This window comes from Panthera tigris, chromosome F3 (assembly GCF_018350195.1).
Source record: "Panthera tigris isolate Pti1 chromosome F3, P.tigris_Pti1_mat1.1, whole genome shotgun sequence".
NCBI classification, from domain to species: domain Eukaryota; kingdom Metazoa; phylum Chordata; class Mammalia; order Carnivora; family Felidae; genus Panthera; species Panthera tigris.
This window is the reverse complement of record NC_056678.1, coordinates 66,461,146-66,480,498: the sequence shown is the minus strand read 5'-3', so window position 1 is coordinate 66,480,498 and position 19,353 is coordinate 66,461,146. Positions and strand designations below refer to the sequence as shown.

Sequence of the window (19,353 nt, the reverse complement as noted above, 5' to 3'; positions counted from 1 at the left end):
CTGGGGTCGGGGGGGGCTGGGTCCTGCTGGAGCGGAGCAGATGTCCCTCTGTGGGCCTCCCCGCTGGGGCCCTTTGCACAACGGGCTCCCTCCAGCCTGGTGCGGCCCAGACCCTCCCTCTTCCCTTTTGCCCTCCGTGCTGCCCCTTCCCCTTTTCCTACTGAAATCGCTGAAATGGGGGAACAAACCCCCAGGGAGGGAGGAGCTGAGACCCTGAGCTTGGACACGAGGAGGGTTTTACTTGGGGTTTGGGGAGGGCATGAGAAGTCTTCCTTCTGTCAGGGAAAGGCTGGGCTAGGAGTCGGGACGCCTGGGCCATTTTGGCACTGTGACCCGAAGAGGTCACGACCCCTGGGGATCAGTCTGCCCGTCGCTAATGCGTCACGGGGCCACCAGCCTCTCCTTAGCAACTTCTGCTTTGCCGCTCCTGCCCCGGGGAGCTGTGAACCGGGAGGGCCTGGGCAGTGAGGTGACGGGGTGTCAGGGCCCCGCAGGGCGAGGACTCAGGGCTGCAGGGGGCTCACTCTTCCTGTCGGATGAGCAAAGCATGGCACTGACGTTGGGGAGACTTAGGGTGGCTCCAGGGATGGGCGTGGGGTGCCATCATGGCGTCTCCCGTCCCTCGCTGGGGGTGTGTGTGAGCCCCGTGCCAGCCCGGGCCACCTAAGGGACGTGGAATTCTTGGGAGTCCTTGTCTCTTCTTTTTTCCCTCCCTAAGGGCCTGTGTTTGGGGCCCTGGAGGACTCCCAGCCTAACGAGGAGGCCCTGATACTCTCTTCCCTCTCCCACCCGGACCCCCAGAGACAGAGAAATAAAAGACAAAAGGCCAGCCAAGCTTCTGGGCATCGCAGGAACGGGGCTTATAATGGCGTCCAGTGTCTTGGGTCACTCAAGGAAGGCTTCCTGGAAGAGGAGGATATCAACGGGGACCCTAGATGGAGGAGTACCTTGTTAAAAAGCTTGCAGGAGACTGAGGGGGAGCGCACAGTGGGGCTGTTGGGTGGCCAGTTTGGAGGGTACGGTCCGTGTGTGGGCCTTCCCAGGCTATCTGGGTGATTTGGGGAGCACGAGGCGGGGGGGCAGGACGAGGCCCCAGGAGGAAGAGAGGTGAGAGGTTAGTGCGGATCTCCTTGCCCTTGTTCATCTCTCTCTCGACCCCCCCTGCAGCTGCGTGCAGGCTAGGGAGGCAGGATATCTCTTGCGCGCTGCCTGCTCACCTGCTCCCGTCCAGCTTTGCTCGTGGCACCGGGGACTGGAGACTGGGCAGGGCGGGGTCCAGCGTGGGTTTCGCCCAGTGCCTGGTAGATACCCCCCCACCCATCTGCAGCCTTGCTCCGAGGTGGCCTCCCCGCCCCCTGCCTCAGGCCAGGCCAGCCTGCGGACCGAGACACAGACACGGGATAGACTTGGGAGGCCTGTGGCCCCCCATCATCGGCAGCCACAGCTGTACCCCAGCTACCGCGGGGACAGGCTTGGCTCCAGGGTCAGTGGGCCCGGTCCCTGCCCTGGCCCCGCTGCTTAGCTCACTCTCCTGCCTCTGGGCACATTTCTGCACCTCTCTGAGCCCCAGGACCTTGTCTGCAAATTGGGGTTACTGGTATTTACCGCAGAAGCGTTAACGCAGGACGCCCCGTGGTGAGGGCTGCCCGCAGCCCGCACGCGGCCTCTTGCCACGTCGGTCGGCGCTCCGCGAACGGCGGAAATGTCGCCGATCACACCACAGTTTACAGCTGGCTTCACATCCACGATCTCATTCCGACGTCACAGGGTGTCAGTGTTATTTTCTAGAATTTTACACACACACACACGTGCGTGTTGATGGGCAGATTTGTCACAGTGTGTTCGTAAACAGGCCTGCACACGGACATGTGCCCTCTAACTGATGGCCGAGCAGACACTCCAACAGCTCTATTCGCCTTTGCCCCAGAAACGGAGAGAAAGATTAGTGACAGAGGGATGCTCTTTCCCTGAACAAGGGGAAAGTTGCCAGCGTTCTGGGGAAGGGAGGGCCCATGGGAGGAGAAGCCTTCCCTCCGGGGGGCTCCTGCGTCCGGACACGGTGGCCCGTGTCGGCGTGCAGGGCCTCTGCTCGTCCAGGACCTTCTTCCTGGGTGAGACAGCAGGCGTGACCTTGCAGGGGTCCACGCAGACCAGCAGACCCCGAGTGGTGGCTCTTGATCCGTTTCCCTCCACCTTTAACTCCTTGCCGTCCCGCTTGCAAACGTGCACCCGTCTGGCCCCAGCGGGCCGGGAGCTGGCCGTCGTCCGAGCAGCCGAGTGAACACATGTCACGCGTCACTCGGGCCCCGCACATTACAGGCCAGACCCGGCACCCCAGGTGACCTTGACGAGGGCCCCTGGCGAAGAGACTGAGACTCTCAGCCAAGATCCCACGGCAGGTAAACAGACGTGCTGGGGCTGGAGACCGGGGCCTCCTGCTTGGAGACCCCACCGCTCTGCGTGCACGACGCGGACGGGCTGCAGGCGGTTCCCAGGCTCGGGACCTGCATTTCCTACACTCCAGGACGGCCCTGCCCGCCGCCGGGCTCCACGGGCCTCCAGGGCCCGCGCTCGAGGGCTGTCTCCCGAGAGCCCCCCTGGGTCTTGGTGGTCGTTCCCAGCACAAGGCAAACACAGCCCTTTTGCGCCGCTGGCCCGATGAGCGCGGTACAGCGGGAAGATCATAATCGAAATTCTGCCTCGATCTCTTCGGTCCCTTCCTCATCCATTCAGCTAACACCCCCGAGGGCCTGCTGTCCACCGAGCTGTGCCGGACCTCGGGCTTTCGGAGAGAGAGGCCGTCCTACCTGCAAGGAACATGTGATTGGATCGCTTGAGCATTTAGGAGCCTGTGGGGACGGGGCACAGAGAGACCCCCTCTTTCTTGGCGTCGGGAATCCAATCCATTCGATCCCTTAAGTTGTTAGCGAGGGCCTACTCTGGCCGCTTCTAGGTGCTGGAGACAGGAGAAATGCCAGGGAGACTGGAAGGGGTGGTCCCTGCTTCTCTGGCGTGACAGCTTAGGCTGGGAGGAGGGCCCGGACCGTCCTCCCAAGTGACCCAAACAGCAGGCAGGTCAGGAGCTCAGAGCCCCTGCCTGGGAACTGCCCAGAGTCTGGCTGGCGGGTTGTGGCGGGGGAACGGACAGCAGGGGCGAGGACGAGGAGGCAGGAGGGTGCAGGGCTGGCTGGAGGAACGCTGACCGGCAGGCAGGCTGAGATGCTGGTGACAGTGCCCGCGGCAGTTGGCGGCCATCGGAGGTGTCTGCTCAGGGAAGTCGCACGGTCTTAGCAGTGCCGGAGAAAATAACCTGCCAGGGTTGATGGATGTCGACGGCCGGGGCACTGGAGGCAGGGGGCCCACTCGGGAGGCTGCTGTGATAGAGCCAGCTTGTCAGGCCACCCCAGGGCACAGGGCACTCGGGACGGCACAGATTGAGGAGCCCCTCCCGTGCCAGGCTTCCCCGGGTGTGCCCAGATCTTCCCTGGTTGAGGCCACCCCCCCCATCCACCACAAGGGCTGGAAAGAATGGGTGGCCGGTGGCCTGGGGTGCAGCCCCCCAGGAACAGCAGCACCCTGCCACGGGGTGGTCATGCAGAGGGAGGCACGCCTCCAGGGGTGGGGGCTGGCCGCGCCCTGACCGGCCGCTGTGCTCACCCCGCAGTCCCCCCAGAGGACACCAGGATCGACGGCGGCCCCGTGATCCTGCTGCAAGCGGGCACGCCACACAACCTCACGTGCCGAGCCTTCAACGCCAAGCCCGCCGCCACCATCATCTGGTTCCGGGACGGGACTCAGCAGGAGGGCGCGGTGGCCAGCACGGTGAGACGCTGCCTGCCCCCTCCCGGGCCCCTCGGCCCCGCCTCAGGGCGCCTTCCATTCCCACGTGGGCCCGACCCAGGCTCGGGGGCCACAGACGTGAGAGGAGACCTTGGAGGCCATTCTGGTCCAGCCCTCTCACCACGTGGTTGGGGAGGTTGAGAGCCACAGAGCGGGCGGGAGCTGCCAGGTTCGGGGTGCAGTCAGTGACTAGTGGAGCCTGAGTGCCGGTAACACCAGCTGCACGGATTAAGCACCTACTGCATGCAGGCACAGTGCACGCCGAGCTCCTAGTGGACAGTCCCTCTTAAGCCCCCGCAGCTTCGTGAGGCAGGTGTCCTTTCCTACTCACCACGGTGGTCAGAGAGGTCGCTGCCTTGCCCGAGGTCACACGGCCAGCAGGCAGCACGGCTCAGCTGTGCTGTCCCCTGGGCACCTCCACCTTCAGCCTCTAGTGGGTGCGTGCGCCCAGGTGGCACAGGTGAGGCGTCGACGTGGCAGCGCTCGCCTGTGCGTCGCGTAGCGAAGAAGCTGCGACCGAGAAGCCACCCAGGGACCTCCTGGGAGGAGCTGGAATAGGGTCCACACCCCCTGTGTGGGGTCCCTTCAGCCAGCTGTGGGCAAACACACAGCTTAGCCCTTTGCTGGGTCCTGGGGGACACCTGCCCGCCTGTGTGCGGTGCAGGGCGGCCCCGGGGGCAGAACCGGGTTAGCTCTGCCCTCGACGGGCTGTGTGACCTCGGACAGGTCTCCGCTCTCTGGCCTTGGCTTCGCCACTTGACCGAGGAGAATTCGGCCTCCCAGGTGTTTAGCTTTCTACCACCAAGACACCTGCTATTTTTCTCCTTTAGGGCACCTATTTGGAGATAGTTGGGCGACCGAATAAGCCGACTTGTTAATGGCCACTTGGGGTCCAGCTCTCCTCTTACGTTTACTAAAGGCAGCGGGTCCCCGGGAAGCAGCAGCAGCGGCCAGTGCTAACGAACCACGCTGGTGCTGCTCCTGCCCGGAAAAGGCGTGGGTGTGGCTGTCAAAGCGCAGGGCCCGGTGCTGGCAGGCAGTCCGGTTTCCCTTAGACAGCTGCAATGTGGAAAACAGCCCTAGGGGTCCTGTGACCACGTTCAGGGGCCTCAGGTTGGCCACCACGGAGCCAGTGGGACAGCCGGTGAGGCCTCCCTGCCCTCCAGGGGCCTGCGGTCTAGCCGGAGAGCCCCGGAGCATAGTACCTACGAGGCCAGGATCCGTGAGCCCGGAGCAGAGCCGGACAGACCGACTGGGAGGGTCCTGAGGGCCGGGATGGCCACGGAGACTTTGCAGAGAGGAGGAACTTGCCCTGCGCTCCACAAATCCCAGGAATGGGGCTGAGAACCACGGGGCGCAGGAGGACGCACGCAGTGGGCTCCAGTGGCAACCGTGGCCTTCCGTCAGGAGGGATGCAGGGCCGCGGGTTCATCCGCTTAGGCCTGCAGTGTCCTCGTGTATCACGTTCATCAGGGGAAGCTGTGGGGTCTGGGGGCAGGGCCTTTGGGGACTCACCGTATTTTCCCTCAGGTTCTGTAAACTTAAAACGTCTCCAAAAAATGGAGTCTGTCGATTGAGAACCAAACCAAAGCCAACCTGGGGGAGAGGTTGGGGCCGGGGGGTTGAAGGCTGCTTCTGGTAAAAGTTGACGTGCCCCTCCAGCGCCAGCCCGTCTCTGTGCCGGGCCACCGTGACCACAGTGTTCGGGGGCGGGGGGGGGGGGGCTTTGGCTTGACCTGGCCTCCCACCTGTCCCGCCCCAGGAGCTGCTGAAGGATGGGAAGAGGGAGACCACCATCAGCCAGCTGCTCATTAACCCCACAGACCTGGACATCGGGCGTGTGTTCACCTGCCGCAGCGTGAACGAGGCCGTCCCGAGCGGCAAGGAGACTTCCATCGAGCTGGATGTGCACCGTGAGCGGGGGTCCCACAGCGGAGCTGGGGGGAGGGGTGGGGGGAGGGGGCCTTGGGTGCCCGTCGGGAATCCTCTGGGGATCCCAGGGCAGATGCTTGCTGTCACCACCCCCTGGATCCCCCGGCGGGAGCACCCAGAGGCCGTGGGCACCGAGGGTCGGGAGGGGCATCGGCTGCGAGCCAGGCCGCTCCTGGGTCTCATCCAGCGTGTGACTTGGGCTGTGCTTTAATCTCTCCGAGCCTCAGTTTCCAATTCTGTATACTTGGAAGAAAATCGAATACGGACCTCCAATCGCTTCTCTGAAATTCCAAATTAGAAGTGATTTCCTGGCAAGACGTGAACTGAGGCTCTTCATAGTTTACTTATCTATCCCCTACGTCACTGTGGGGTGTTGCCCAGACCCTGCGGGATCCTACATAGTCCGTGGTCTGTGCATGCCAGTCCCTTTCCAGACTGTGGGGGATGCCAAATTCTGAAACACATCCCAACCCATGGGCTTCAGAGAAGGGACTTTGGACCCATTCCTGCCTCTTGGGGCTGGGGGGGGGGGCGCTTAAATGATAGTGTCAGATTATCCCCAAATGCAGGCTGCTACTCAGGGGATGCTCAGCGTGGGGTCCCTCCGCCCACAGGAGGGAGGGAGCTGGGCAGAGATTGGAGGCGCCCCTCCCCCACCCCTTTCAGGGAGCCACGCAGGGCCACCCTGACGCCTCGTGGCCACAATGCACCATTACATCCCCTAATTGTCCCTTCAGCGGCAGTCTGGGTCCCGCACCCTGGCCGGCCCCCTGGAGGCTCCACGGGGTAAAGGTGAGGGAGGTGGCTTATTTATCGGAGCTGATGCGACGTGACCTCCGACCCCCAGGTCTCCGCACAGTGGGGAAGGCTGGGTGTGTGTGGTAGAGAGAGAAAGAAGCTTGAGGGACAGAAAAGCCCCTCCCCATCCCCTGCTTTGCAGACCCTCCCACGGTGACCCTGTCCATTGAGCCACAGACGGTACAGGAGGGTGAGCGCGTCATCTTCACGTGCCAGGCCACAGCCAACCCCGAGATCCTGGGCTACAGGTGCGAGGCGTGGGGGCTGGGGGCACCCTGGGCCTGGAGTGGGGGGGGGTGGTGCCGGGGGTTGGGGTAGTGCCGCTGGACGTGGCGGACCGGGCCCTGATCCCCGCCGTCTGCCATCTCCCCAGGTGGGCCAAGGGGGGCTTCTTGATTGAAGATGCGCACGAGAGTCGCTATCAGACGAACGTCGACTACTCCTTCTTCACGGAGCCTGTGTCCTGTGAGGTTCACAATAAAGTGGGAAGCACCAACGTCAGCACCTTAGTAAACGTCCACTGTGAGCAGCCACAAGGGCGGGGCTGGATCGAGGGCCTTTAAAGGGTCCGGGTGGGGGTGGGGGTGGGGAGCGGGGACAGGCATGGGGAGGTGGGAGGGCAGCAGAAGGGAGACAGGATCGGTTAGAGCTGACCCCCGATGAGACTGAGACCCTCACTAGTGTTCCCTTGTACGCAGTTGCCCCCCGGATCGTGGTTGACCCCAAGCCCACGACCACAGATATTGGCTCTGATGTGACCCTCACCTGTGTCTGGGTGGGGAATCCGCCCCTCACCCTCACCTGGACCAAAAAGGATTCAAACATGGTAAGACGCCTGCTGCCTGTCTTGAGTGCTGGGGTTGGCTGCGGGGGAAGGACTCTGGCTCTGGCGGGAGAGCAGGGTTGGGGCAAGGGAAGGGCAACAGTGCTTTTCGAGTCGAAGCCAGAGTGCTTCTAGGGTCCTGGGATTTGGGGGAGGAGGAGGAGGCCAGTGCTTGCGATCAAGACCCACTTCTCCCTGCAGAACAGCTGGCCGGTTCAGTGGCCGTGGGAGGGACACACGGACCTGTGCTGGGGGGGGAGATCTGGTGGCCGGGCCTACACAGGAAGGTGGGGAGGTTGAATCCTGCGGCTGTACGGACACCTGCGTTAGATAGTTCGGGCCAGGATCGCAGAACAGGGGTTCCAGGGTGAAACCTCCTACCTTGTTTGGCGGGAAAAGCCCTAGAACAGACCACCCGAGAGGCTGCGTCCTCTGTAAAACCGCCACAGCCCGCGAGGCCCTGTTGAGAGTCAGGGGACGCACCCTTTTCCCTTCTGGGAATTCACTTGTGGCCCTTCCCGCTTTCTTTCCAATGCCTCCAATGCGGGGCCCCACCCGGACCCAGGGGCCCAGGCCCCACGGCTCCCCACCCGAGGCTGCTCTCTCTGCCCAGGTCCTGAGTAACAGCAACCAGCTGCTGTTGAAGTCAGTGACCCAGGCCGATGCCGGCACCTACACCTGCCGGGCCATCGTGCCTCGGATCGGAGTGGCCGAGAGGGAGGTGCCCCTCTACGTGAACGGTGAGCGGCCCTCGGGGCTGGGGCTGGGGCTGGGCCTGGGCGGGCAGGTGCCGCCGTGTTCGGCCGGCCCTGACCGCGTCTCCCTGCTCGCAGGGCCCCCCATTATCTCCAGCGAGGCGGTGCAGTATGCCGTCAGGGGTGACGGTGGCAAAGTGGAGTGTTTCATCGGGAGTACGCCACCCCCCGACCGCATTGTGAGTGCCGGGTCCGCGGACAGCCAGCCACCTGCTTCGCTGCCAGCTCCCCACGCAGCTCCGTCCCTCTGCCCCCCGTCCTCCCCTCGGATGCCACCTCCTCTCTCACTTGTTGCGTGACCCCGAGCCACGTGCTTAGCGTTTCCAACCTCGGGTTCCTCGTCCTCAAAACGGGGGCGGTGTCCTCGCCTGACAGGGTGGCTGTGAGGTGACTGTAGCAACAGGTGTGAAAGGTCGGGGCGCCCCGGCTGCTCTCTGTCCGTCGTCCCCTTCCCTTTCCTGGGCGTCTCCCATCTTTTCCCTGCTCCCTCTTCCCCTCCCTGCCCTGCCTGGCCCCTGCCCCTCCGCCCCCTGCTTCTGCCTCCTCCTCCCAGCTCCCCTCCACCCTCCTTTCTCTTCCCCACACCATGAGCCATTAATTCCTTCCATGCCCATTAACCGTCAAACCCCTCATCACATTTAATGACCATTTGGCTAACTCCAGGGCTGCCCAGGGACACTTCATTACCACGGCCGCCTGGGCAGCCGGCGGCTCTGCTCCCGGGGGCTTTCCTCGCAGAGCTGGGAGGATTGATCCCTGGAAAGGAGCCAGTGCTCAGTGGTTCCCCTTCCCTCAGGCTGCATTCAGGGAGGGGACCCAGGGCGGGGGGGGGGGGGTGCCCTGAGCTGGGAGGTCAGGGAGGGAGGAGCCTGGGGATACCCCCTCCTGGGCAAGGGATCCTCCCCGTTATAAGGGTCTGGGCAAAAGAGCAGTTCATCGGTCCAGCCGCACCTGCGTCCTTGGGATGGTTATAAAGATAGAGACTCCTGGATCTCTCCCTTGGAGATTCATAGTTAGGAGTTAAGCCCCAAGAATCTGCACTTTAAAGAACGTCCCTGGGCACGTCCGAATGTTCCCGGCATACATCTCCATCATGTCCAGAGCCACTTTCCTCCTAGGCTGGAGGTTCCAGGCCGAGGTTCCAGGCAACAGGGTGAACTCGTGTTTGTTGCAGGGCGAGAGCTGGGCTGGGCCTAGGGACGCACAGGGCTCGTGGGGCGAGGGTGCCTGGAGCCCGGGTCGGGTGTTTCTGCCGCCTGCCCCTTCCTTCTCACCGCCTGCCCTCCCCACCCCAGGCCTGGGCGTGGAAGGAGAACTTCCTGGAGGTGGGGACGCTGGAGCGCTACACGGTGGAGAGGACCAACTCGGGCAGCGGGGTGCTGTCCACACTCACCATCAACAACGTCATGGAGGCCGACTTTCAGACACACTACAACTGCACGGCCTGGAACAGCTTCGGGCCGGGCACGGCCATCATCCAGCTGGAGGAGCGAGGTGACCGTGGCCGGGGCGCAGGGCAGCCAGGGCCGCGGGGGGGCTCCGTCTCCTCTCCCCCAGTGGGTCTCGTGGGGAGACAGCTCTCCCGGGCCCGCCCTCCGCTCGGCGGGGGACAGCCACTCCCTTTTGTAAACATTCATTGAGCATCCACGCTGCGCCCAGCCCTGTGCTAAGGGCTACAGGGATGCCTGTGACAAGACACAGGCCCTGCCCTCCCGGAGCTTTTGGTTCCATGGAGCAGTGCTCAGAGTAGAATGATTTTTCGGGAGGGCAATCAAATGCTTTGTGAAAGGGCATAATACCACCGGCCTCACTGGGTCGTCCTTAGGATTAAATGACAAGTGTGTATAAAACACTGGGCACATAGGAGATGCCCAGTAGTAGGGTGTGGTTCCCCACCTCTTTGAGAATCCTTCCGCCTTTAAGACACTTTGCATGTCAAAGGAGGCACTGCCTTTGACTTTTCCGGAAGCTCTGAAATCTGAGGAGGAAAAGCTGGGCCTCCCATCAGGTGTGTCTCAGCTAAGGGTCCCGGCCAGGGGTCAGTGGGGAAGAACGGAGCAGCGGGAGGAAGGCCGGACCCACCCATCGAGGAGGGGAAGAGCTCCCTGCAGATCTGATCCATCCAGGACCCCCAGGCAGGGAGAGAAAGCCCGAGGGGGGCTCCCCGGATCCTCAGCTCTGGGGAGCGGGGGAGCCAAGGAGAACCGTGGGAGCCCTGGGAGGGTAGGTGCCCATGCCACCCTGACAATGGTGTGGGGGGGAAGGTGGTGACAGATCGGGAGACAGCTGGCCTCAAGAGCAGCCCGGCCCAGGAAGCAGAGGCCAGACCTCACAGGCGCACGGGCTGCAGGGCAGGGACGGACCGACCGCCAGGGCCAGGGTCACGTTGTGCCACACTGCGGGGTTGACACATGGCTGTGCCCCCAACTCACCAAGCCGGAGCTCGGGCCTGAATCCGGACACAACGCAGACCTTCCTCTCAAACTCCCGGGCTTGAAGCAGACAGTGTGCCGTCCCCGTCCCTGGATGCGGGCGGAGTTCGTGGTGCCTGGCCTCAGGTCCCCGCGAGCTGCCAGCCTCACCCTCGCCTGTCTTTCCCTCTGAAGAGGTGCTGCCCGTGGGCATCATCGCCGGGGCCACCATCGGAGCGGGCATCCTGCTGACCTTCTCCTTCATCGCCTTGGCGTTCTTCCTCTATCGCCGCCGCAAAGGCAGTGAGTAGGGGCCTCCCACCGCCCAGAGCTCCCCGCCTCCCCGCCTCCAGCGCAGGCAGACCCGAGGCGCGGCCAGCGGGTTGGCCTGCGGGGGCTGGCAGAACATGTCCAGGGCCGCCCCTCCCTGTCCCCAGGTCGCAAGGACGTGACCCTGAGGAAGCTGGACATCAAGGTGGAGACGGTGAACCGCGAGCCACTCACGATGCATTCCGACCGGGAGGACGATACCGCCAGCGTGTCCACTGCGACTCGGGTCATGAAGGCCATCTATTCGGTGAGGGTCCTGCTCCTCCTGGCCCACTCCCCTGTTCACGTTCTCGGGACCTCCATCCCCGCCCCCAGCTCTACTAACCACCTCCCCTCTGTCCCCCCTTTGTCAGCCTGCCTTGGTCCTGCCACCCACACACACACACACACTCACGCGAGTACACAGGCGCACACACGCTCACAACTGCACACACAGGCGCACAAAGGCTCATGCGTGTACCCACGAACCTGCGCGCGCACGTGCTCTGCCCAGTGGGTCTCCCTCCAGCGCAGCACGGGCGGGGGCGGCCCTCCGTGGGTGCGCGCTTCGCCGCACCCTTCCCGCACAGGGCTGGAACCCCCTAGAAGTTTTCCGGTCCAACTCGCCCCCCTGCTCAGATGAAGAGACAGTCCTGAGAGGGGCCGCCACACTCCCAAGGTCACTGTGCGTCAGCGACAAGGACCAGGGCCCCGCGCCCTCTCCTGGCCTTCCGACCCCAGACCCTGCCAGCCACCGGGGGGGGGGGGGGGGGGGGGGGGGGGGAGGCGCCTGGGCCTGGGGCGGGCCCCGCAGGGGGGCGACGCCGGCCCGGCGCTGACGCCCACCCCTGCCGCTCCGCAGTCCTTCAAGGACGACGTGGACCTAAAGCAGGACCTGCGCTGTGACACCATGGACACGCGGGAGGAGTACGAGATGAAGGTGCGCGCGCGGGGCAGGCACGGGCAGGCGTGGGAGGAGGGGCGCGGGCTCCCCGCGGGACCCAGCAGGTGCGCCAGGGCCGCGCCTCCACCCCGCCCCTCGCCCCCAGGACCCCACCAACGGCTACTACAACGTGCGCGCCCACGAGGACCGGCCGGCGTCGCGGGCCGTGCTCTACGCCGACTACCGCGCCCCCGGGCCCGCGCGCTTCGACGGGCGCCCGGCCTCGCGCCTCTCGCACTCGAGCGGCTACGCGCAGCTCAGCTCCTACGGCCGCGCCCCCGCGTCCGACTTCGGCCCCGAGCCCGCGGCCCCCGGGCCCGCCGCCCCCGCCGGCGCCGACTCGGCCGGCCCGCTGTCCTTCGAGAACTACGACAAGTTCAACCCCCACCCCTTCCCCGCGGCGGCCGGCTACCCCACCTACCGACTGGGCTACCCGCAGGCGCCGCCGTCGGGCCTGGAGCGGACCGCGTACGAGCCTTACGACCCCATCGGCAAGTACGCCACGGCCACGCGCTTCTCCTACACGTCCCAGCACGCGGACTACGGCCAGCGGTTCCAGCAGCGCATGCAGACTCACGTGTAGGCCCGGAGCGCCACCGAGCGGGGGCGCCTCTGCGGGGCAGAGGACGAGGCTCTCCCGGCCGTTCCCTGATATTCAGGGGCGTTGCGCGGCGCCGCGGGGGCTGCGGGGCCCGGACCGGCCTGCCGCCGCCCGGGGCAGGTGGGGAGCAGGTCTCCCGGAAACACCCCCTCCCGAGGATGGTGCTCTGTGCATGCCCCAGCCTCCTGGGCCTGCCCTTCCCTCTTCTTCGGGAGGACGTGTGTCTTCTGACCTGCGCTCTCGCCTGACCCCGGCACGGGGTGGGCCAGGGAAGCGAAGGTTGTGGAGAGCCGAGGGGGGCACTTTTTAGCATTCCCATTCTGTTCCCACTCCACCCCCCCTCTCTCGGCCCCCCCCCTGAGTGGACAGGGCCGTGTGAGGATGAGCAGGCCTGGGCCGAGGGGACACGCGGCGTGGGGTGGGGTGGCTCGGGCCCAGACGGGTGGGAACGGGACAGCCTGGCCGGCCCCTCTGCTCTCTGCACTCGTACCCTGGCAGCGTCCCTCCTTCCGGGGGACTGCGGAAGGCTTTGGTGGGTTTCTTGCGGCTGTGCACACCACAGCCCTGGCGCCGAGTTCAGACCCAGCCCTCATTCGGCTGAGCCGAACGCCAGTGCCAGCCTTCCGGCTGCTCCCCGTGGACACCTGTGTGTCAGCCTTCGCAGGACCCACGTTTTCTCCAGTAGCGCCCTCCTCCTTGCCCCGCCGTGCAGGGCCAGCCAGAGAGGTCAGGGTCGTGGTGGAGACAAGAAAGGTGGGGACCCGTGTCCTGTTTGACCAGCAAGAAGGCTGTGTGCTACAGAGCAGTTTCCAGAGTCCCCTCCAGAGGGGCCCCTTCCCTCCCCAGCGGGCCCTGCATCCTGGCTTGAACTCTTGAGCCTGGTGCCATGAGGGTGGGATGCTATAGGCTGTTTTTCAAAGACGGCAACAACGACGACGACAGAAACAATAAAAACCTCATGTGGGGAGGAAAAAATAAAAGCTGTAGGGATTCCCCCACCCCAAGTCCCAATGGGAAGGAAAGGGGGCACCTGCTCACCAGATTCCTAACACCGTCCATCACTCTCGATTTCCAAGCACTTTGAATCCATTTTTAAACATTCAGGTGGTAAGACCTGTTGCCAGCGGGCTCTGACAGGTTTAGGGAGGGGGCCTGGCTCTCAGACTCGCTGTCCTGCCCACCAGCTAGCTGGTCAGAGAGGCCACTTTCTGGGGGCACCGAACTGTCGACAGGTTTTGGCTTGTTAAGTGTCTTTTTTTTTTTTTTTCCCTTGGACCAATCAGATTCCTTCTTCCACTTTCAGTGCCTTGAGTGTCCAGCTTTGGTTGACCAACCCTGTGTGGGTGGCCACAGGGGACAGGTACTGCGAGCCCCAGAGACACCGTCAGGTGTTGCAGAACGTGGGGAGGGGGGCGGCGGGTGAGGGACCTGGAGAGGAAGGAAGGGCTGACCCAGTAAGGTAGCACAGGGAGGGCACTGCAGGCTGTCATGCCCATGCTGTTCCCACACACACATTCCACATGGCCATTCACAGCCACCACCTTCTGACCAAAGAGAACTGTGCCCCCGCCCCCGGCCTCCCCTTCTCCCGACGGGCGGGGCCTCTGGGGTGATCCCCAGAACGCGCTTTGCCCTTTCTCGCGGTCACCGCTCATTAGTCATGTTTGTTTTAATGAGTTACATGCTCATCAGCCACGGGCCATCGCCACCTTTGCGGATGGGTCTGTGGGGTGACATTCCTCACCGTCCCTGCTGGTGAGGACCAGCTAATGCCCAGGAAGAAAGTGGCTCAGTTCCTGCGTAGCAGGCTGCTTCCGTGTCCCCCTCGGCTGCAGCAGGGGCAAATCCTGGGTGGCTCTTGGCCGGCTGGGGGCCTTGTCCAGGCTCCAGCTGTATTCTGTCCCCTCCCCGTGGGGTCTGACACCTCCCCACAGAGTCCTACGTGAGCCACGCGAGAAGATCTGTTAAGGATACAGGTTCCTGTGCAGATGATTTCGCGTGTATTTTGATTCTCTTTGCAGAAACACAAGCCATTCATGATGCAAACAAAGTCTAAAGATGGCAATGGCTTTTTCAACTTTAGGGATATTCCAAGAAATGCTCCGTTGTGTTTGGGGTTTGGCCACATTCTGTTTCCTCCTTTTTGGTTTTAGTGCTGGGCCCATTCTGTTGAAACGATGGAGAGGAGGGGCCCAAGGTCACTAGCTAGCTCAGCTGACGCTACAGGGACCGTTAGTTTTCAGAAGCTTGTTAACAGAGCCACTCACCGTTCTCTGTTCTTTAACACATGAACCAGGGCCTCCTGGGTGTTGAGTTTGCACAGTGCAAGGCACAGACAGACACCAGCAACCCAGGCCCTCTCCGCCTCTGCAACTTGCACGCTGGTCTGCTCACAATCTGAATTTGGACCTGCCTGTTGGGCTTAAGGGATTGCTTTTCTGGGGAGCTGAAGGTGCCCTTCCTCGAACAGAGAGCTTTGCTGTCTGAGGCGGGGGGCCCTCCAGCAGGGTGCGTGAGTACTTGACGTGGTCACCTTGGCGATCCTGATCCCCTTTCACATTCAGGACACCTGGGACCCTGTCCTGAAGCTGCCATTGACTGAGTGACCTTGGCCTAACCTCTTTACATCTATTGCCCCCGATTTTCTGGCCTTAAAAGTAGGGTGGCGGATTGCACAACCCTAGAATTATTCTCTTCTTGCTGTATTCGTTTGGTGAGGTGAAGGGCCCAGCCACCCCTTGTAAGGAGCTGGAAAAAGTAAGTGAGCCGGGGAGGGATGGGGAGTAGAAGATTCTCTCTTGAAAAAAAGCTTGTACTGTGGGCCTCTTGTTGGAAGTGTCGTGAATGAGTTTCCATCAGGGTCCCCTGGATCTCAAATGGCAGCAAAGCGTACCCTAAGCCTCGGTGACATTGGTGTGGGGGGTATCCTCTGACCGTTGGGAACGGCCACTCATGGTTGGGGACCCACTCGGAATGCTGCCGGTTTGGCAAAGCCACCTGCCGGTCTAGGGCAGGGCATGGGGACTTTCTTTCCTTGGTGCCCTGGTTCCAGGCAGCTTTGACTCGGGGAGAGTGAGAGCAGCCACCCCCGACCCCGTCCTCGGGAGCCAGGGATACTGCCTCGTTCTCACTGAGCGGGGTGAAGCCTCTGGGCCCAGGTATCTTGAGCCGCAGGGCGAGGCGTGAGCTTGGCCAGCCCGTCTGTGAAGCGGCGGGTAGGAGGTCAGCCAACAGAAGCAGGTAGAGCAGCTTTAACGTAAACTCTGGAGCTCGAAGAGGTTCTTGTGATTCTGGCTGAGCCGCGGTCTCTTTCCTCATGGGGGGGGCCCAGCCTGCACCCCAAATCCCGGATCCCTCTAAGCCCAGCCCCAGAGTCCTCGGGAGGTCAGGAAGGAGAGCCACAGGGGACAGAGTGGTGTTCCCCGGAACGCCAGCCCTGGGATGGAAGAGGTCGGCTTGACCCCTGTCCTGGAGCCCCTCTTGCCCCCACGCTCCGTCAGGAGCCACAGGTCCTGGGCTCCTTAGCGAGAAATCCGGTGGTCGGCCGGGTGGTAAGAAAACCACATCAAAGCCCAGCCCCCAGCGGGACTGAACTGGCTCAGTCACTGCCTCGCTCCTTGCTGTGTGGACGCTTCTGTCCGTGGACACTGCACTCCTCGGCCGCCCCAGTCCCGGAAACCCTGGCTTCTCTGCCACGTTAGCTCAGGTCTGTCCTGAGAGGGTCACCGCCCTGCGCCCCTACAGGCCCTCGTGAGGGAGGCCCCTGAAAGGCGACCGTGTAGCTCCTGACTCAGCATGACCAGCAGGGAGATGGCCGTGGGACACTGATGCGCACAGACCAAGGGGCACAACTGGAAAGACATTTATTTTTGTGAAGAGGCTATAAAACTAGCATTTAAATACCCCACTTCCTTGTCCCTGCCTTCCCCTACCTCCCGCCATCCCCCATAGTCTCTGTCCTCTCCCGGAGGCCAGCCTCGTTGGCCTGCTCTCCCGCCTCGGGCTCGGGGCAAGGGTGGAGATGTGTGTGGCCCCCTGGGAGGGTCCAGAGAGTGGGGGGTGGGGGAGGGCAGGTTCCCGTTTTCTTGCATCACTGTGAGGGAGCTCCAAGCCCCGTCCCTGGAGAAATCATTGCTGCGCAGAAGTCACAGGCCATATGGGCGGTTCTGGTACAAGCCTGCCCTTAGAAATAATAACGGTGAAAATAATAATAATGAATAATAATAGCAAGTCCATTTGCATAGAACTATCACATTCCCGCCAGCCTCCTGCCCCTGTTCCTGGCTTTTCGCTGGCCGTGACCACTGGCCTTTTCGAGGGTCGGTGGGCCATGGGGCCGCCTACGTGCTTCTGGAGATCAGATGCTGCCCCCCCCCCCCCAGAATACCCCTCCCTGGGGAGAGAGCAGCCAAGCTGCCGTTTCGGTCATGCTCGACACCACCTTGTAGCAGCCGTGACCCCGGAGGCCTGGCTGTTCCCGTGTTGGCCCAGAGGCGCCTGGGGCCCCGGTGGTCGGGTTGTCCACCCTGTCCACCCTTGGGGTCCCAGCCTGCGTTTCTGGCTCCAGTTGAGTTTTCTGCTCCCAGACCCCGATAATAAATGGATCCATGATGACAAGACAAGAGGAAAAAAAAAATATTATTTTTGTTAGGACAGACCATCGTAGGTTTTTAGCAATGTGTCTGTGTGTCCTCACGCCTTTTCCTATTCTGCCTGTTTTCATTTTCCTTTTTTTTAAATATTATGTACTATATTTTTAGTCTCAAACACACTATATATTATATATATTTAATTTTTTTATATATATAAATATAAATGTTTTAAAAAGTACTGTGTTTTGTGTTACTCAATCACGAGCAGCTTTAGCTACCTAAGAGCTTGCCAGATTTGGGGTGAAATGGTCAGATTCGGGGAAAAGGTGAGAGACTTTGGGTTGAGACCGCGGAGCCGAGGCATTTGTGTCATCTCCGGGCCGTCATTTATGTTTGTGGCTGTAGCGGGACCCTGAGACCTGGTAAGGCGGGCAGTTTGCAGGGGGCGTGCAGACAGCTGGGGGGCCGGGCCGTGGGAACACCGCACCTGAAAGTCTGGTGCTAAGTCCGATCGCGGGGCAGGAAAGGGGGTGACTGGACCTGGGGTCCAGATCCCGAAGGAACTGGCAGGGGGTAGGAGCCGGGTTGGTCCTCCTTTTACGAAGATGCAGAGCTTTGGGTAAAGAGCGAAGTTACCAGGCCTGCGGCCTCTGGCTGGGAGTGAGGAGGTGTGAGCAGGTGTCTGGAGGCCCACACGCGGCCATCCCACTGGGAAATTCACAATTCTGCTGTCTAGCGGCCTTCGTGAGGGTTTCACTCTGCACGCTTCCCTGGAGCCTTTGAAGATCACAGGGAGAAAAAGGTCGCTTTCAGATAATGTGGGCTTTTTTTAAGTTTATTTTGAGAGCGAGAGAGTGGGGGAAGGGCACAGAGAGAGAGGGAGAGAGAGGGTCCCAAGCAGGCTCCACGCTGCCCGCACGGAGCCCGGTGCGGGGCTTGAACTCACGAACCGTGAGATCATGACCTGAGCCGAAACCAAGAGTCTGACGCGTAACTGACCGAGCCACCCAGGCGCCCCCAGATAATGCTTTCTGAAAGCTATAAATCACCAGAGAAACACAAGGGTTTATTGTTTGCATCATCCATGTGCCAGCCAAGCAAACTAAAGCTGGTCCACAGCAGCCATTCTGTGGCACAAGGGACACAGGACACAGTCGGGGATGGAGGGAGGCATGGGGAGGTTGGAGGTCACGGCCCAGAGCCCCGCTGAGGGAGAAGCTGTGCCCAGGACCAGTAGCCTGCAGGTAGCCTGAGGCGGGTCCCACCTGGGCGGGACCAAGAGGCCCAGGGGCAGGGGGACGCGGAGGTGGCAGCCGGGTAGGTTGAACTGGTGCAGGTAAAACATGGCGTGATAGTTGGGGTCCAGAAGCCAACAGCATAGACTGAGAAGAAAAACAGAGGCGAAGAGGCGCGTGTGTGCAGACAGGGAGACCCAGGTGAATTCCCTTAGGCCCAGGAGCGTTCGGTGGCCGCTTGCCGTGCTGTGGGTCAGCGTGGGGTGCACTGTCCTCCTCTCCGCATCCCCAGAGCCCAGCTCGGGGCCGGCGGGCCGTTGGGCACCAGCCTGTGAGCTATAGAAGGCATCACTCTGCTCCGGGCACAAGACAGGCCAGGCCTCTTCCGGTGGTGACGGGGGCCCAGCCCTCCCTTAAGTCATCCCCAGCCTGAGGACAAGTCATAATCACCAAGCTCTGCGGCTTTAAAAGCCACTCCCTCCTTGTGAGGTCTTCTGCCTCCGGCCTGAGGCTCTGCCCTCCCTCTCGCCAAGTTCAGGGTCCCCACTGGTCTCCATCAAGACCATCTCCCCAGAGGATGCACCTGTTCAGCACTTCCTCCCTCCCTCCCTCTCACGTCCTGGTAGCTGGAGGGCTGTCCTGGGGCCACGCTCTGCACACCCTGCCTCTGGGCTCAGGTCCCAGGTCTCGGCCCAGTTGGTACACGTCCTTGCCTCCTCATTTCCAGGTTTTACTCATCTTTAGGGCCCAGCTCAAAGGCCCCCTCCTCCAGGAAGCCTTGCCTGACTCATTACTTATCCACCTTCTCTCCCTCCTGGGAAGTCCCAGGCCTGGGAGCTCTAGCTGGCTGGTCTCATTTGCACCCGTGTGCTCTGACGGCAAGGTTACATGTGGGACACATCGGCACCTTCCTCTTAAAGTAAGGGCACTTGGGGGCCCCTGGGTGTCTCAGTCGGTTGAGCGTCCGACTTCGGCTCAGGTCATGATCTCGCAGCTCGTGGGTTCGAGCCCCGCGTCGGGCTCTGTGCTGACAGCTGGGATCCCGGAGCCTGCTTCGGATTCTGTGTCTCCTTCTCTCTCTGCCCCTTCCCTGCTCATGCTCTGTCTGTCTCTG

General features: G+C 62.3%; 1 protein-coding gene and 1 long non-coding RNA gene across 2 annotated transcripts in view; one reads left to right on the top strand and one right to left on the bottom strand.

Moving 5' to 3' along the window:
- Window positions 1–17,168, top strand: part of KIRREL1 (kirre like nephrin family adhesion molecule 1) — a 98,268-nt gene extending 81,100 nt beyond the window's left edge. Inside the window, exons 4-15 of the mRNA XM_042975729.1 lie at window positions 3,665–3,822; window positions 5,603–5,753; window positions 6,713–6,818; window positions 6,944–7,092; window positions 7,269–7,396; window positions 8,007–8,133; window positions 8,227–8,327; window positions 9,444–9,642; window positions 10,755–10,862; window positions 10,997–11,136; window positions 11,731–11,808; window positions 11,918–17,168. Coding sequence (XP_042831663.1) covers window positions 3,665–3,822; window positions 5,603–5,753; window positions 6,713–6,818; window positions 6,944–7,092; window positions 7,269–7,396; window positions 8,007–8,133; window positions 8,227–8,327; window positions 9,444–9,642; window positions 10,755–10,862; window positions 10,997–11,136; window positions 11,731–11,808; window positions 11,918–12,394 — 1,922 coding nt within the window. The 3' untranslated portion in view covers window positions 12,395–17,168. The remainder of the gene's footprint in view (window positions 1–3,664; window positions 3,823–5,602; window positions 5,754–6,712; window positions 6,819–6,943; window positions 7,093–7,268; window positions 7,397–8,006; window positions 8,134–8,226; window positions 8,328–9,443; window positions 9,643–10,754; window positions 10,863–10,996; window positions 11,137–11,730; window positions 11,809–11,917) is intronic.
- LOC122235748 lies at window positions 837–3,192 on the bottom strand. The gene is made up of 2 exons (XR_006213777.1): window positions 1,606–3,192; window positions 837–931 (listed from the first exon to the last, which is right to left on the bottom strand). It is a non-coding gene; the product is annotated as an uncharacterized LOC122235748 (long non-coding RNA).
- Window positions 17,169–19,353: the final 2,185 nt, after the last annotated feature.